We start from the raw sequence: 18,603 nt of genomic DNA, 5'->3' as shown, positions 1-18,603 counted from the left end.
AGACAGAGACCCCGCTATTCTCCTGAGGGGTGGCCAGACATGACCCCCACCCCCCCTCCCACCCGCTACGACTCGCCCCCTTTTGATTTGGGTGGGAAAAAGTGGGCGTCCAGCCAGGAAGAAAGACGTCATTTTAAGTACACTTTGTTTTTAGGCTGGCAGGAGGAATGACCTGAGCTCTGTTGTCTTAAACAAAATACAAATCAAAATCTCTGCATCTCAGACGGTATTGTTGGAATTTAGGAAAAGGTATTCAAAGTATTTTTAATTCACTATAATTCTGGACATTTTTTGTGAAGTTTTAGTCGTCAAAAAACATAACTTTCAACTTATACGTTTTCCTCGTATTTTATAGTTTTTTAAATAAATCATTTCAAATAATGTATGGCGTAGTACAACTTTTATAAGATGGAGGACAATGATTCACTGTGGCGAACCCTTGAAGGGAAAAGCCAAAAGATAAGAAGAAGAAGTAGTACAACTTTAATACTGTATTTTTTTTCTTCATGTGAACCAATTTTACAAAGACCATTTTGGTTCAAATCCAGTTGGTCTCAATTGGTGGTAGCCCACGACAATGCTGCTGCCGATCGATATGATTGTCATGGCAAACTGGCAAACGTGAACCTCAATTGTAGATATTTTTTTATCGCTGCATATGGTCGGATTGATAATAGCATAACGTGCAATGCGTGGTAAAATGGCTGCATTTCCGCTTTACGTCTGTGTAAGCTTTCAGTCGTACAGAAGTGGTCCATCGATGAGAAGGTTTTACAGATGACGGCTGAAGAAACCTTCTCATCGATGCATTTCCGCTTGTGCTAGTGTTTTTTTTAAATCATTTTAAATAATGTACGCCGTACTACAACTTTTATACGGGCATTTATAAGGGCAGCTATTAGCCAAGGTTGACATGTATGAAAAAATATAGAGGTCTTGCAATAAAATGGTTGATTTATTTATTGATAATCATCCAAATTGCGTATCCTCGTAAATGTTGTGGTGTGTTGGAGACTATCCCAGCTGGTTATCATTCATTCTTATATTTGTTCATTCGTTCATTCAGAATCAGAATAATCTTGATTGGCCAAGTGTGTAGAACACCCAAACTATAGTATCATAAAAAAGACATGACAAATAAGTATGGAGTATGCTAATAAAGGCTAATGTAATGTAATTCCTTAGTGTCAGTGGTACTTCTCATTCATTCATTCATTCATTCATCAAATTCATTAGGTTGTGGTAGATAAAATGTAGTAAGATTTATTGTATTTCAAAGTTTTATTTAATTCTCAATGTAGAACTAGCCAGACAAACACAAACACAAACACACACGCACACGCACACGCACACACACACACACACACACACACACACACACACACACACACACACACACACACACACACACACACACACACACACACACACACACACACACACACACACACACACGCACGCGCTCCCCTATGCTTATGTTAATCGCTGTCTCTGTTCTCTAATGCATTGTTGTGTTTTCCCACATTGGCTGTCCGAGTCAAAGATTTGAAGAATGGACGTGAGGGACCCTGAATAGGCAGAAGGATGGCGGCAGTTATTACATAAGGAGTCCACTAGTGACCCCTGCAGGAGCATAATGTGAGAGGACGTCCTTCATCGATGGCTTGCAAGCTTAATTCACAGATTTTTATTCTATTAGGTACAGTCAAGGCAGTCCATAAAATGATTTGTTTTGTCCAATCAGATTTCAGATTTTGATATGACACTCTTAGAAACTCAGGGCCTTCAGCATGAGCCGTGCTGGCCCCCTTAAATGTTTCTTGAACCAATCAGACTTCAAACTAGCTGGCCCAAATAACATAAGCATTTCAAATATATGTCATTTGATTATGTGATCCCAGCAGTTACAGCTAACTTTGATGAGCAAAAAGAAAAACAAACAACACCTATCAAAACAGACAATAATATCTGTTTTCCATTCCACTCTGTTATGTGTGTTTTATTTGAATGTTAAGAAGTGACTGAAGTACTAATTGGATTGGAATTGTCTTTATTAGTCTCGCAGTGGAGAAATGTACATTTCACAGCAGCAAAGTAATGAAAGGAATGAAAGTAGAAAAACAAAACACAGGATCTGCTGGAAAGGCAGCCACTCTCGCGGCGCCGTCTTGAAGTCAAAAGAACAAAAAAAAAAAAAAAACTACATAACAAATAACGTGACAACACAAAGACACAGAGAGTCATTCATTCTTAGCCACTTTCTGTACCCTCTTTGTCAAACGCAGCAGTTCCAGATGAAAGAGGAGAGGATCAAAGCATCTTTTCACCAGTGGATCAGGGACATCATGGTGGAATGTGCGCGTCGACTACAAGCTAAATGTTGAAAGCAAACACGCAGCTGTAGCATCCATTGATGAAAAGAGATTGTCTCACATCTCCTATCCCACATAAATCCGCTTCAATTCCAAGCTGCGACAGTACCACATACGTATCGGCGGTCTGCGCTGACGCTCCTTTCTTCTTATCTTTCTTTTCTTATATAACGATAAAACATTTTATTATGACATTGGTTGCAGTAAAAAGTAAATATTACACTTGAATGTGAAATGGATAAATATTGCAATGGGAAATTACTGGTTGAATAAAGATTAAATTAATAAAATGGAAAGGAAACAGCCTCATGAGAAATATAAATAATGTATTTAATTAATACAATTTAGCTTTTTAACGTAACACAAATGAAAGAAAAAGTGGAAAACATTTAAATTAATTGTCATCTGTAACCATGGGGATATATTTCGACAAAGAAAGTGGTAATATTTATCTTACAATATACTATACAACAAAGAAAAGCGAATATTCGCGCTATTGTCTGTAACGCCGACATATTCCGCAAGATGGCGGTGCAACGCTTTTATCAAAACTAACCAAGCACCCCCACGTTTTTTGTTTTTGTCCATATTTTCTGGCGCATGTGTGATAATTTGTATTTATATTTCTACTTATTTCCACATAAACATCAATAGAATATTGTAACATAACCGTAACATTTGAGGCAATGTTTGCATTTTTTTTAATGTTTTTATTAAAAACGTATGGTGTTTAAAATAAATATATCACACCAAGTTATACATCTACATATTCATAATGTTAAATTTGAGATAATTTAAAATATTTTTAAAGACGAGCAGCACTCAGAAATGGCGAATCAAATGAGGCGAACCGATAATCGCATCTACGACCTGTCGAAAGAACGACGACATGGCCGTGTTAGCAGCATACCTTCCTGTTCCGAAAGCAGCAGAAAGGTAAGCTAAAAGTATTACAGCCAAGTGGAAGAAGATGAAATACCGCCCCAAAAAACTTGATTCGAAGTTAACGTAGGTGAGTAGTGATACATTTGAACAACCAGTCTCTCATTTATCACAGTCCCCACTTTCAGTCGAATACTGTACAACATTTTAACGATAAGGTTTGGTGTTGTTCACTTTTTTTAAGAAATAAGGAAGAACTACCCCCAAAAGCTGAATAATCGCATTGATTAAAAACACTAGACAGTACAAAAGGGGAAACAAAATAAGATATTGTCATGAAAATGCGCGTTAATCGAGACCAACAGAAAATTGCGACTCACCCTGAATCTCCTCGAGATTGTTCTGGAAACTATGGGCGGGACATAGTGCCACACTGTGCGCCGTTGCGTCACTTCCTTCATAATTTAATAACCTAAGTGTACAACTCCGTTACATACACCCCCCTTAAATTATGCAGAAGTGAGGCAACATACACACGGAAGACAACAGAAAGACCAACAGGCACAATAGACAAGGTTATCGGGCAAGGATGTACAAAAATGCTGTCTAATTATGTCACTCATCTGACCAACTACGTCAGGTGACTGGAGTAAGGGATCTGTCGCCGGTGTGTCAGGGTCTGTGCGCTCGTCGGAGATGCACTGTACTGGGTCTGGGAAGGAACTCTGTCCCCACTAACATAAGTGGCCTCAGCTCGCACCTGCCCATTCCCCTCTGTACAAACTACATCACCCTGCATAGCACTACATAACTGTGACAGACTGGAGAAAGAGATCTGTTGCTGGTGTATCAGTTGTCTGTGCGCTCGTCGTAGATGCACTGCACTGGGTCTGGGAAGGAACTCTGTCCCCACTAACATAAGTGGCCTCAGCTTGAACCTGCCCATTCCCCTCTGTACAACCTACACCACTCTGGATTGCACTATACAACTGTTACACGGTTGGGAAGCCTCTACCTCTACCAACACACTCATTCAAAGGTGTGCTACTTGTTACATGTAAGGAGCTCATTCTTAGCCTTAACACACAAAAACACGTACATGAAAAAAAAAACACACTAATTGCAAAACAGCAGGTCAGACAATTAACACACTACATGTATTTCCAAAACGGGGGTCGACACACCGTCCACCGAGTGATGGGACTGCACAGCGTCTTCATTGTGCAGCATCGCGGTCCCGGTCCGAAGTGGAGAGTCACTTGTGATCCGGGTCACGGCACCAATGTGACGGGTAATATACACATGCTTGCTCAAACCCAAATACAGTCACAGTTCGACCAAAGCTACAATGAAGAACATTCACATTTATTATTAGGAAGCAGCGTGAGGCAATGTGAGTGTAACTCATTCAAGACCAACTAGGGTAAGACTTACCTCCAGCAAAAGGAACCCAACAGCTCACCGAATGAATTCTCTCCCTTCATTGTGTTGCACTATGATTGGATTAGGAACACGGATCATGATGAAAAAGTGAATTAACGTTTCATTGCAAAAAAAAAAAACATTCCAAAAAATACAGGTTTTGTGATGAAGTGTTCGTTCACATTGTAAAATAACCCCAGAAGTGCATTCTGGGAAATGTCATCTTCTGGAACGATACCAGAACAATCGTATGACAATCAGGCCACATAACACTCTAACATAATCTCTTGACATAAAAAAATCCAAACACAGAATTAACCAATCATATGGAATCATATCATTTTTACCAACTGCACCGGGTCAATAGCAAAAAAATAAATAAAATAAAATAAAATAAAAAGATATAGAGCAACGTGAAAACTGGTTGATTGTTTTCCACTGGATTCTGAGGTGATGCTTATAAACATCATAAATCTGCACATTGTGTGTGTGTGTGTCTGGGTCTATGTGCGTGGCGCCCATTTGCATAAATAAAACCAATAGCCAAGAGCTTTAACAGAAGAGGTTCTATGGTGTGAAATTTTTGTTTTTGTTTTTGTTTTAGCAAATGGTGCACATATTGGATTAAAAGAGGAGAGGGACCGAAGAGGGTGAGTGGAACACACAAAGCACAGATGCTGCACAGAGCTTGTTAGACACACAGACACACACATATACACACACGCGAGCGCACACACAAATGCTCAGCCACACATGACCTGAATTTTAAACGGCAAGGTAAATCAGAATGTAATTGGGCATGGAAAAAGTATGCGGCTGGAGGAGCTGTTGTCAGTTCTTTTGAAAAGACGAATCTGGCTTAGGGGTCCCTCATTTGACCCATTTTCAGTGGGGTTCAATTTTCGGTTATTCGCCAGATCTTTGACCAGAAAACTTTTCACCTTTTTTTAGGGGGAGCATAAACAGAAAGAAACCATGGTTGAACTATTTTCAACAAGATGTGATGTTGTGAGATGTGACAGTTGAGTTGATTTTTCTGCTTTTATGAAAACGCTATTTACAAGAAAAATAATTTTTTTAAATAGAGCTGCAATGGTAGTTGCAAGTTATTCAGCTTGACAGTCTTTTTTTTTGCAAAAATGTCCTGAGCCTTATTACGTCGGTAAAACTCTGCATCTGTCAGAAATCATGTCATAAGACTAACACTTGACGGCAACATAAAATGATGAACACCGGTTTGGGGAGCGCGGAATTTTCACTATGGTGTGATTGCAACATTTCATCGAGTCTGTGGCTTTTAAAGTTTGTGTTTTTGTTTGTTGGCAGCAGTTTTTTTTGTGGTTAGAATGTGTGGAGCTGCTGAAGCATTGCCATGAAGTGGTTCAGTGCTTTCCATTTTTTACGTTTTCTTTTTTTTTTTTACTGTGTGTATATTTTGGTCAGGCATTAACACACACGTATGGTTTCGAAAAACTCAAATTTGATATCCTCACTGGGTGATCACAATGTTGACTTTTCATGAATGAGATGAGTGGAATACTGGTTTTTCATCACTGCAAAAAAACAGCAAAAGAAATTAACATGGACCAAAAAATGAATTCAAGTCATATATGCTGCGGCACATGAAGCGATCGAATTTACCAAGGTCATCGGCGTGAACCTAAAATCATTAAAATTCTGTATGCTGTTCAGTGACATTTACACTTGGGCATCTGCATAAAAATTGCAGTAAAAGAAGAGCATGTGCAATAAATCACAATCACAGTGATATGATGAATCTTTTGTTATTGTGCAAAGACACTCCCCTACTTACGAACAACGGTACATACCAAAATGTTTGTATTTAGCATATGTAGTATTCTCTCCAGTTGTACATGAACATATCTTTATAGAGCATCAAATTTATTAAGTGTTTATTTTTCAGTACAAACAAATACAAGTTATTATACAGGCCTTAAACATATTTGTAATATCTTATATAAGTCTTAAAGAACAACCGACACCATTTTTTTGTTTCCTAACTGACATCAGAAAAACGTTTCATAGCATCTAAAATACCCAAAACACGCAGGCTGATATTTTTAGTCAAATGCAAAACACCAATAAAAATGACTTCAAAATGACCTCAGAAAATTTCAGTTTCAGAGGATCCCGCCCCCTTGTTCGTGACGTCGCGCCAGGAGGTCTTGCCTTGCTCGAGAATCAAAATAATGCTTTAGAATCGGAGAAGATGCTTTCTTGTTACTCATCCAGTTATGATTCAAATAGTTCTGAAGAGGAACGCATCAATGTTTGCAATCGATTAAAGAAGTACTTGCATATCAATTCGAGCCGTCAGGACTCCAATGTAGCATCCCAGAAAATGCACAAGATGGCGCCCAAGCGCTGTTGGAAATGGGCTGATTTGTCTGCTGGGAATTTGTGTCAACTAGTATCAAATAGTATTCTTGGTGCAACACACAACGATTCACCATCGCATTATTTATGTGTTTTCCTTCTAATTTCGCCATCAACACGGATCAACATGAAGTTTTCAGACCAAACAAAGTACCCAAAATGCATTGTGTGTCGCTTTCTAGGTCAGGGGCATTCCAGATGTGACGTCACGTCAGGCATCGTCATCAACTCGAAAACAAGACTTCCTGAATATTCAGCGCGAGTAGAAGTCAATTGAAGTGATTTTACAAATTATGGACACAACTTGTCCGCAGGGGACGGTTGTCCTTTAAACATACATCCCATACAAAATATAGCACTGAAGCAACTTACGAACAAATTCACCTTACGAACGACTGTTCGGAACATATCTCGCTCATAAGTTGGGGAGTGTCTGTATGTTATATTAGATGTGCGGGTAGACCAATGATTCACAAAATGTGTGTCGCACCATTAGTTCTTCATTCGTCTCTCTCACAATATTTTTGTCTGGTTCAACCAGTGAGGGACTGTCAAGGCCTGCAAAGCCTTCTCTGCTGGCCCAAAAATAACTGAATCACAGACTGATATTTTGCGCATGAATTCTGATTAAATAATTCCAAATTGTCTTTCAGTTTTCTTTAATTCATTTTCCCCTGTTGCCCTGCTTCCAGATGTTTATTTTCGCATTTAAGGATTTAACCAATCACATTTCAGCCATCCTTTGTTACCAGGGTCAGAAATCTACCTGGACGCCTTCACAATCAGTTCTGCAGGCCTGTCGCATCAAATGTGTCAATCAAACTGTTGCTCTAATCAATCAGATCTAGAGTTGGCAACCCAAAAGGGGTCCCGATGCCTTCTTGATGGTGCTGGTCAACGTTAGAGTTTCGCAAACTATGATTGGCTAGTCGTTAGTCAATCATAGTTTGCCTTCTCGGCCTTGATGGCCCACCACTGGTCTTTAGTCTGGTATTTTTGTGTGTGTTTTTTTTTAAAGAGAACGTCACATCATGCGTTTCACAGGTTACATTTTGACATTTGAGCTCCTGGGAAACAGTTCCATGGTAAATCTCTTGCTGGTTGATTCTACAGACGGTTCCGTGCTAAATTCCCATGGGAACACATTGTTTAACCCATTCCACGGCTCTTACTGACAATTGCAAAACGTAGTGCATCTTTTCCGTGCCTCCTGTTGCGTTCTTAGGAAATCAGCAATACAACAATACTCGTATGATTCTCCCGCTGTTCTGTTTGCCTGACATATTATTTGTGCAATATTTTGTAATTTGCATATGACTCATGTGGAATTGCGCAAAAAAATACTCCTAATCAAATGGCCATGCACTCAATGCTATGTTGCGGGTAACTTTTCGCACTCATATTCCAAAAATGGACTAGACATGGTATTTTTGACTTAATCTTGAACTACAAGACTTTACAAGTCATCGGGTTTGACATCTGCATTTTAACACAGTTTGGCTTTTTAAGCAAAAGGAAGGAAGGTTTTTGTTTCCTTTACGCGAACCTGGCAACAAGTCAGCATCACTCACTGGTGTGGAGCGCTTTTACAGGTAATTTTAAAAGGGGCAATTTGTTTTGAAATGGGAACACCATTGAACAATGGATGGTGCTTATCCATCCGCATTAGACAGGATCACGAGGAAAAAGTAGTGCAGTTTGGCCTGCACCATGCATTTTAATGAGGTCTCCCACTTTGGACAGCAAATTACTTCAAGTGGGGCAATTACCTGAAGCCCCCCCCCCCCCCCTGCGTTTCTTTTCTTTTTTAGCACATCTTTGCTATCAGTAGCGCGATTAGGACTCCAAAAACCTGCCTTCATGACATGAGAGTGAGATGCATTATTCAAAAGCATGCCGAGCACCTAGCAACTGCCTGCAGATAAACACTAGGACAAATAACACACTTTGTCAGACCTATTTTTTTTTTCTTTCCTTTTTTTTACAACCACACACAAGTTGTGAGCAATGACTGCAATAAACACGCGCTTAATCTGTTTCTGTCCTCAGGATGTTGAGTTAATACAATGACCCAAATGCTGCTGTTGTAAAATCCCAAATTCAACTGCAAATTTTGAGGAAAAATAACATGAGTTGGCCCTGATGCTGACGGACATTCCCAATCAGGATAAATACTGTATGTTTTGATACAGATCTAGACATGCATAATTTTTTGTTGTTTTTTTGCTAATCGTAAAATTTTTAAATGTATGTCTCTGCTGCCTCGTAACATATGAACCACAGACTATCTTGAGTCTGTGGACTGGTGGTTTGGAACCTTGTTCTATCGTTTCGCCCGAGACTGCAGCTCCCCTCTAGGACACAAAAATCATCATATATAGGCGCAGTAGTCGCACTAGATTGTTCATTAGCATTTTTTGCATTCATTAGCGCAGCGCATTGAGGGATGAGTGACGTCAACCTCAGCAAGACGTGCATGCTCTTTTTGTTATTCAGATTTTTAGTGCTCTCTTATTGTCTTGAGCCCGTTTTGAAGTCCATAATTCAGTTTGACGTTAGGTAGATTTTTTTATGTCTAATAAAGTGAATTCTATCATGTAGATAATAATAATACTGCTACTTCTACTGCTACTGCTACCGCTACCACCAACACCACCACCTCGACCACCACCAATACCACCACTACTACCACTAATAATAATAATAATGCTAATAATAATAATAATACATTTATATGCGCCTTTCAAAACTCTCAAGGTGACTTTACAGTCACAGGATAAGTTTGTCTTTGGGTGAGCAGCAGCAGCCACACACGCTAGATTTCATTCAACCCGCAATAACTCAGATAGAAAGTTAGCTAGCTAGCTAATAGATCGCTAGCTAGATAGCTAGCTAGCGAATAGATAGATCGCTTGATAGCCAGCTAGCTACCGAGATAGCAAATAGAAAGGTAGCTGGGTAGCCAGCTAGGTAGCTAGCTAGATAGCTATATAAATAAAAAAACTTTTCACACACACACCACCGTTACTTGAGAACAATGCCCAGGGTGGATGGGAAAAAAAATTGGGCCACTTAACTGCTGGAAATTGAAAATCTCTGAATCTAATGTGGATTTTATCATTCAATGTGTAACACATCAAGCAATGCAAAGTTGTTGAAATCGAAGAAAAGATTCAACGTTTTAAACACAAAGACCAAAATAAAAAACGTTAAAGAGCAACTAAAGAAAAAAAAAATCACACCACAGCAGAAAGGCTATTTTTAGTATTTAAAGAGAATATTCTTTTTTTTTTTCTCCTCAAAAGTGTAAACGGTTGAAGACAAGCACACTACAATACAATACGTACATGAAAGAATGATACCACCGAATTGTATAAATAAAAAAAAGTAATGTAAAGAAATAAACAGATTTTGTAAAGTGTAAGTCAGGGGTGTCAAAGTCATTTTTTGCCGCGGGCCACATTGTAGTTATGATTTCCTCTCGAGGGCCGTTATGAATTTGGGGAACCCATTAGAATGTTTAAATCCCTTCAAATATTACATTTCGGGAACACAGCAAATTAATGAATAACTCGTTTTCAAATCTGAAGTCAAGAATAATGACTTTTATTGTGGTTGACATCCAAAAATATGAAATTTTGGCTCAGATTTTAGCAATCATCAGGGAATTTAACAAGTTTGATTTGCTTTCGGGGGCCGAAAAAAATGATGTGGCGGGCCGGATTTGGCCCACGGGCCTTGACTTTGACACCTGTGGTCTAAGTAATGTCGAGACAATCCGAGAGTCACTCTTTCTGTAACCTGTTAGTAAGAAATAAGCAGACTCTCACTCAAAGCAGCCTTCAGGTTGCGCTGCCATTTTTGTTTTGGTGATTTCTATGTTGTTTCATCCATACTTCTTTTATTTTGTTTGTTATTTAGTGTTCCAAAGAGTGTCACATGAGGAAAGAGGGAGCACCAGGAGGGCATGATGAGGTTAAGCTGATGGTCAGACTGACATTCTAATTTAATTCACAGACACTGGCTCAACCTTTATAGGATTATGGTCATATAAAGATCCCCCTCCTACCCCTGCTTTTTTTCCCTTATTTCCCCCCCCCCCCCCCCCCAAACAGCCACCCTCCCCCTTCCACCTACATCGCCACCCTCTCTCTTTGAATGGGGGCGCCGGAGCCGTCTGCCTGCCTGCCTGCTTGCGTGTCTGACTGGCTGTCAAGCGTCTTTTGTTTCAAACTGATCAGAAGCACCCAAAGGTGGCCAACCAGCTCGCAGTGATCACGCCCCGTGAGCTGGAAGATGAAGCGCCCGTCATCAGCCGCTCGCTGAAGTCAGGCTTACCGCAAAGTGCCGCAAAGTGCTGCTTCACACCCGCTCCGTCGAGCTGCACCTGCAAAAGATATTTTTTTTACCCACCCCCTTCATCTTCCTCTTCTGACCTCCGCGCAGATTCCATCCCTGCTTTGTCCCTTTGAGGTGAGTGCGGTCATTATTCCTCATGGGATTTACGACGATAAGCGTCGTGCATCATTGCCAAGCATTAATGTGTGAGTTGCATGGTAAAAAAAAGGTGGACAATTAGCTGCTCTTGTGGTCTGGCAACAAAATGATGGCTCCAATCAGGGGAAAAATCAGTGTTCTGTATTTGTGAATTATTTACACCTATAAGCTTATTCATACAGGACTGAGTGACATTTACGATGTAGTAGGATGCATAAAACATCAACTCTTGTAAGTGCGCAGGCGTGCGTGTGTACGTGTATACGGTTTAGCCGTGCAAAGATTGTAATTTTGAACAAGTTTGGACCCGGGCAGGGAAAGGAATCATAAGGTTGGAATGATGCAATGGCATATACTTGAACAGGTGTTAATGAAATCTATTGTGTTGCGATGAAGTCTTCTGTCGCCTGCACATGACATCCAAGGACGCCTTACAACCTGCGTGCCCATTGGCCGATGCTGAAGCAGCATTGTTTGCCTTAAAACAAGCGCTTCCCAAGCTTCACTGAGCCAAAGCACATATTGTATGTTACAGTCGAACAAACTCTGACGGCATATCAAAAAAAGTCACAAAAATCATTAAACGTCTGCATTTGCGCAGTTATGCAGTGGAAAATTCACCTTTAATTTACTATGTTTTTGCACTCGGGCCAAAGCTATGTCTAATATCAGAATTTTGCTTTGGGGCTATCTTGTGGCATCTTCATGTCAAGCAACTATGTTGAACTGAAGAGAAGCGCTTCATTTTGTCAGGGCTGTAAAATGGTTTGCTGCCATCTTCTGGCATCTATATGCAATTACAGTGATCCCTCGCTACTTCGCGGTTCACTTATCGCGGTTTCAGTGCATCGCAGATTTTTTTTTTTCAGGGAAAAGAAATGTTCAGAATTAAAAAAAATGACGAATGACTTCGCGGTTTTGTACATTGTTGTAGCTTGATTGGTTCCCAGCGCTGACGTTACCCAATGACAGCACGATATCTCATGGTTTATAGCCATGTGGATTGGCATGTGTTTTGGTTCAGTTGAAACATGCATATCAAAATGGGAATTGATATTAAATATTGTAATTGAATATTCACTTAATGTTTTTTAAACAACATTTTTCTTTTCTTGGTTGTCGCCATTTTAGAAAAAATATATAATTTAGAAAATCGCCCTTTTAGAAAATTGGGGGTCTCATTCAGCCAATTACTCGTGATTAAAGTGCTTCAGAGTTTTGAATGGCGATTACAAATTAAATGTATTATTGTCTATTTGCTATCTATCTGCTATCAATTAGCTATCTGTTAGCTATCTAGCTAGCTCTCTCGCTAGCTATCTATTAGCTATATAGTTATCTTGCTATCTAGCTAGCAGCTATCTGTTAGCTAGCTAACTAGCTTTCTATCTATTTGAGTTACTTCCATTACACACCTTTTTGACTCTCACTTTTTTGCTATTCGTGGGGTTCATTGTCTACAGATTAATTGTCCCTTTCACCATATACATTAGCGGAAGTCAAAGGAGATACGGATGTTAGTTGAGCATCGCTAATTACAGAACAAAAATCTCAACACTTTTATTCACACCGAAGTTTGGGTCACCTTGACAAATGAGTGGCATTGTGTGACAATCGAGAGTCCCTGTCCGAATACTGCCGACCCCTTTTCTCTATTCTTCGCTCCCTTGGAGGAGTCTTCCCCCTTTCTTCTTTGGCCTTGTTAGTGCGTGCACCCATCACCAATTGGGTGTCAGCGCCATAAAGCAGGACGAAGTTAACAAGGCGGGTTCATGTGTTGGAGTAAGAGTAGGTGAGGGCATTTTGTGTGTGTTGGTTGGCGAAGAGGAGAATATTGAAGAATGGTGCTAAAAGCTACTAGTTTACACCATGCATTTTTCATATTTTCTGCGTGTGTGTGTGTGTGTGTGCCCCCGTGCAGCTGAGTGCACTCACAATTGGGCAAGATGGACAGAAAGCAGTGTCATGCGCCAGAAATGGATTCTATAATAGTTTGTGCAGGCACTCTTTTACTTTGTAATGTACATTTTCGAAAATTTTATTTTTAGCTCATTGACTTCTTAACATTTTCAGAGCAAAGTTACCCACATTGCTAGCATTTTTCAAAGCTTTTTGACGGATTTTGATAGATCGATGACATTGTCAGTTTGAATGCTATCAGCTATAAATAACACCGCATGGAAGCCTCAAGGCAAACCTGAAATAATGTTGGCGGATTGAGATTAATCCTCCATATGAGCCTCCTTTTTCTTTTTACCGCTGGGGTATACATAAGCCCCCATGTGAGCGAGCCCCATGCCACAAAGGGACCCAAAAGGCGATTGGCGCAGCCTTAGCCATCAATCACCTTCACTGTGTAGCCAGGGAGGGCTTCAAGCTGCTGGTCAGGCCCAATGTTTAGCAGCATGGATGAGAGCAGCAGCTGAGCAACTTGTCCACACTAAGGAAACGTGCCTCCCTTTGTCTTCCCTTTAAATGTGACATGTGGCGCAAGACATACACTTCATTACATTTAAGTAACCTTTTTTTAAGGGCGAAATCTCTGTATTTCACCCATGGTTGCTATTTTTTTGTTTTGTTTTTGTCCAGAAGTCACAATCACACTGCACGAAACTTGTCCTATCAGCATTTTTTTTTCTTCTAGTCTGTGCTGAACGCATAAACGTGAAACACACCTGAAGGACAATGCTTTGTTTGGCTTTCCTCCGCGCAGTTAACCAGCGCAGCAATTCCTAAAGTCAAACAAATGTTGGAGGCAAAAACCTCAACCTCACTTCTTCTCTTTTCTGTAGCGAGCCGTCATATCGGGCTTTGTCACAAAAACCTGACCTCTCAACTTTCGCCTTTGCCCTTTACTAATTTGGTGCCCAGCTGTTGCCGTGATCATAAAGACACCAGTGTAGCTATCCTTGGTGACACAATTCTAACCTTTAACCTTTTTACCCATCGACATTGATTTTTATGCTCCAGGGCCTGAAGAACTGATTGTGAAGGCATCCAGGTAGATTTCTGACCCTGGTAACAAATGATGGGTGAAATGTGATTGGTTAAATGCTTAAATATGAAAACACACATCTGGAAGCAGCACAACAGGGGAGAAGCAATGAAAACAAGCTGAAAGACAATTTGGAATTATTTCATAAAAAGTCATGGAGAACATATAATTCACATCAGTCTGTGATTTAGATATTTTTCGGCCAGCAGAGAAGGCCTTGCAAGCCCAGACGGCCCTCCACTGACTGAAAGTCAACGGCAGATAGGAACTTGGGTCCCTCAAGACGCCATTCTGTTTGCTTCCATTCTCAATGCTTCCCTATATGGAATATAATTTGTTTTTTTTTCTTTTTAAAGTCAAGCTGGGCCGCATGTGCCAATTGTGAATACGGAAGAGTACAAGAGCTTCCCGCTTTGTAGCCTGCCTTTTCATTGTGTGGATGTGACAAGGGCGATGAAATGACCTTCCTTTCATTTGTCTTCCTTCATCTTCTCCTCGCTCTTATTTCCGCTCCCTACTTTGTCTGTCACTCATCGAGAGCTGTCACCACATCAGAGTTTGGTGAGACATAATTAATCGGAAAAGGAGTGGAAAAATTCGTTCACTTGTGAAGTGGAGGCAGACAAGACTGAAAGTTAGAATTTTGATTTTTTGAAAGAAACAAATTGAAGAAAAAAAACAATATGCAATATAATGCATATTCCTTGGAAACGAAAAATAAAATCATGTCTATAAAAAGCATTTGGCAGTTACTGTATCATCTGTGAAGCATACAGAAATCTTTTCAAGCTCGAGCAAGCTTCGATAGAAATTTAACAGGGACGCCAGCTGCCCAAATGTGTACTTGGGTCATTGTGTGAGTTTAAGTGGACGAGTTCACATGAATGCGGAATTCATTGACCTATCATGTGCACCGTCTGCAATCTGATGTGATGTTTGAGTAGAAAATGCGCTATGGCCACAGGGACAAAATTGGGGGTGAGGGGCAAAGCTGACCTGGTTTAGTCCAACTTGGCTTCAAAGTAACTTACATCCGTCTGTCTGTCTCATTGCCTCATTGTTCATGGTCACTTTATTTGCACCTTCAGCAGGATATTAAAACGTTAATACAAAATATCCCATCGGTTTGGATCTGATTCGTATCGGAGTTATGCCTTCTTGCTGAGCAGACAATTGAATCCCGATTCCTGTTTTATATGCCGGTCAGGTTGCACGTTTTGGATCTCTGTCACCGGCTCACAGCATCCATTCAGGCAAGGTAGTCAAAGTATATCATACAGTATATAAATCCACAATGAATGAAGTCCACTGGAGCATTTTAAGGACTTCTGCTCAATTTGTGTTCAGTGTGTGACTAAGGAGGTGGCGTTCATACGTGATGTGGGGACGGTGTTAATGGATGATGACTGAACTGCATGTTGTAAATCCCCCTCTGGGAAACCTCTGAATGGCTTCGGTCTATGGGCACACAGTGTTGCGCATTGTATGGCATCCATTCACATGTCGGTGGCCTAAACTGTGAATTGTGATGGCGGGAATCGGGGTGACTGGGACGGTGCCAGGGTGAGGCTCTTGGATTCCACACTTTATATGCGTCCGTCGATGGGCAAACGTCTGATGGTGAATGACCCCATCCAAAGCTTTACAAAGCACCACGGTTGACGTCTCCGATGCGCAAGGAGTCCACCAGCTCGACCCCAATCTGTCACAGACCATCACGAGGACCAAACCCACCTTTTACCAGCGGGTCATTTGAAAAGTGGGTGTCACAGCGGGGTCTCATGCACATCAGAACCCCCTTTTCAGACCTTAGTTTGTTGGTTGGTGCTTTAGTTGGTGTCACAGGGGTGATATCCGACTTTCCAACCAATTTCAGCCATCATTTGTTACCATGGTCAGAAATCTACCTGGATGCCTTTACAATCAGTTCTGCGCGCCTTGTTAGATCAAATGTGTCGGTCAAACTGTTGGTCGAACCAATCAGATTTTGAGTTGACAACCCAAAAGGGGTAGCAACGCCTTCTTGAAGGCAATCGTCAATGTCAGATTTCGCAAACTATGATTGGCTTCACTAGCCAATCATGGTTTGCAAAAACATCACAAGCCACTAGTGACAAAAGCATACTGGCCCGAGTTAGTTGCTTAGTTAGGATGCGTGGTTGGATTTCGGTGCCACAACCTTCTCATAGCTGAGGGGCGAATTTTGAGGTAGACCACCGGTAGACGAAATCTCTTTCGGCTCACTCGGAGGACATCCAATGGCCTTTTGATACCTGGTGCACGAAAAAAATGCGATGGGGTGAACTCTTGTCAGCTAAATGAGTTCTCGTGTCAGTGATGCGCTCCTTCGGGAAACTTAATGGGCGGACTAAATGCAACGTTCCAGCTTTTGCGTTCCACCCAATGCCACACTGTGGTTCAAGGTCACCTTGTCTCTTTGTAGCACCTTCATATTTAACCTCACATTTACCCAAACGTCTAACACAATAATTGCTCAGGATGCACAGCCTCACTGAACTGTGGTTGCTTCAAGTGGCTTTTTTAAAATTCTTATTACATTAGCCCACATTAGTCCTCTGTTGAGGTGCACTGGATTAACCTTTCTAGCGATCTATCTGCAAGGCCATTATGGAGAATTTGGTCTATTAATATCTGATGTGGCCAGTTAGATGATGACGAGTGTTGGGGTAGTGCGTAACGGTCGATAATATCAACCAAGCAACAGTAAATAGCTTTTTAGCTACTGTTGGCTCATGTCGAATTGTCTTAACAGGTCTATTTATCATATGCAGCCAAAAACACCTGGACGTGTTCCAAAATTTTTGCTTACATGAAAAATGGCTGCATTCAACCCAGAGATGCAATCTTCTAAATTATGGATCTGATCGACATGGAAGCACCTGAAAAAATACTTCAATGTGAATCTGTTGTCTCATACTCAACGATAGATACCTTGAAACAAAACAATCGGCCTCAGTGTTCCGATTTTTTTTTGGGAGAGGAGTCTAAAAATCATTTAAAGTTTCAATCATGCAAAACATTTCCAGCATTGTACGACAGGTGACAACATTGGATTGGATTGCATTAGCCTTTATTAGTCTCGCAGTGGAGAAACCGCTCAGCACAGTCTCCTCCTTGAATGACACAGTGTCAACAACACAAAGTAACAAAAGAAAATGCAATGACAACACATAAACAACAACAAAACGGAATTGCAGACAGCTGCCTACTTGGGTGCCATCTTGGACTACTACATTGCCATGAAAATAAAAATATACAGTCTTTCATTAATAATACTTAAAAATTGTTTGGAATCAAAGTTTGTCACTTTTTAACTTAACTCATTGCTTTCTGTCATCCCTCACGTTTCAGGTCCCAGATGGCGCTTCCTCGGTGCGCAGCCGGGCGATATGTCTTCTTGACTTTCTTGTTGCTGCACTGGTTTGGCTTTGGTGAGTTTTTTTAATCAACATCAACAATCATGTGGACGCAAATGTACCTGTTTTTAATGTTGCCATTGGTGCTTGGTGTTTGAGAACACCAAGTTGTGCAAAACATACTGAAACATTCAACAGTTATGTGCATTCCACAGTTTAACAGAAGCTTAAATGAAGTTCCCCTGTAAAGGTTCATTTAGAAATTCCATCCAAAATATTGTATATATAAGTGAATGGAGATGTACTCTCATCAGTTGGCAGGATTAACATTTTTTTTAATGAGTGACTGATCCTTTTTGAGATATATATATATATATATATATATATATATATATAGATTACTAGCTATGTCGTAGTGTGGGTAAACAAGATTCAGTCGGTTTCGAGCAAGCAACGGTTTATTGAATCACAAGCTCTAGCAGTCGTGGTCTAACATCCGGTTAGACTTCTTCAGTCTAAAAGCATCACAGCTATTACCACAAGATAGATAGACCGACCGACAGACAGAGAGACCGACAGACAGAGAGACCGACAGACGTAGGGACTGACAGAGAGACTCACAGAGAGAACGACAGACCGAACGACAGACCGAATGACAGAC

The 18,603-nt window shown here is 40.6% G+C and overlaps 1 protein-coding gene across 2 annotated transcripts in view; it reads left to right on the top strand.

Annotated features, from left to right (window-relative positions):
- Positions 1-11,024: 11,024 nt before the first annotated feature.
- Positions 11,025-18,603, top strand: part of ncana (neurocan a) — a 39,862-nt gene continuing 32,283 nt past the window's right edge. The window contains exons 1-3 of one of the 2 annotated variants that reach the window (XM_089008463.1): positions 11,025-11,060; positions 11,189-11,546; positions 17,938-18,017. In XM_089008463.1, coding sequence (XP_088864589.1) covers positions 17,945-18,017 — 73 coding nt within the window. In that variant the 5' untranslated portion in view covers positions 11,025-11,060; positions 11,189-11,546; positions 17,938-17,944. The remainder of the gene's footprint in view (positions 11,061-11,188; positions 11,547-17,937; positions 18,018-18,603) is intronic. The other variant, XM_089008464.1, reaches the window with a different exon arrangement.

This window comes from Hippocampus bargibanti, linkage group LG11 (assembly GCF_051943395.1).
Source record: "Hippocampus bargibanti isolate YZ-2025 linkage group LG11, ASM5194339v1, whole genome shotgun sequence".
Lineage (NCBI taxonomy): Eukaryota > Metazoa > Chordata > Actinopteri > Syngnathiformes > Syngnathidae > Hippocampus > Hippocampus bargibanti.
This window is presented reverse-complemented; position numbering and strand designations above follow the sequence as displayed.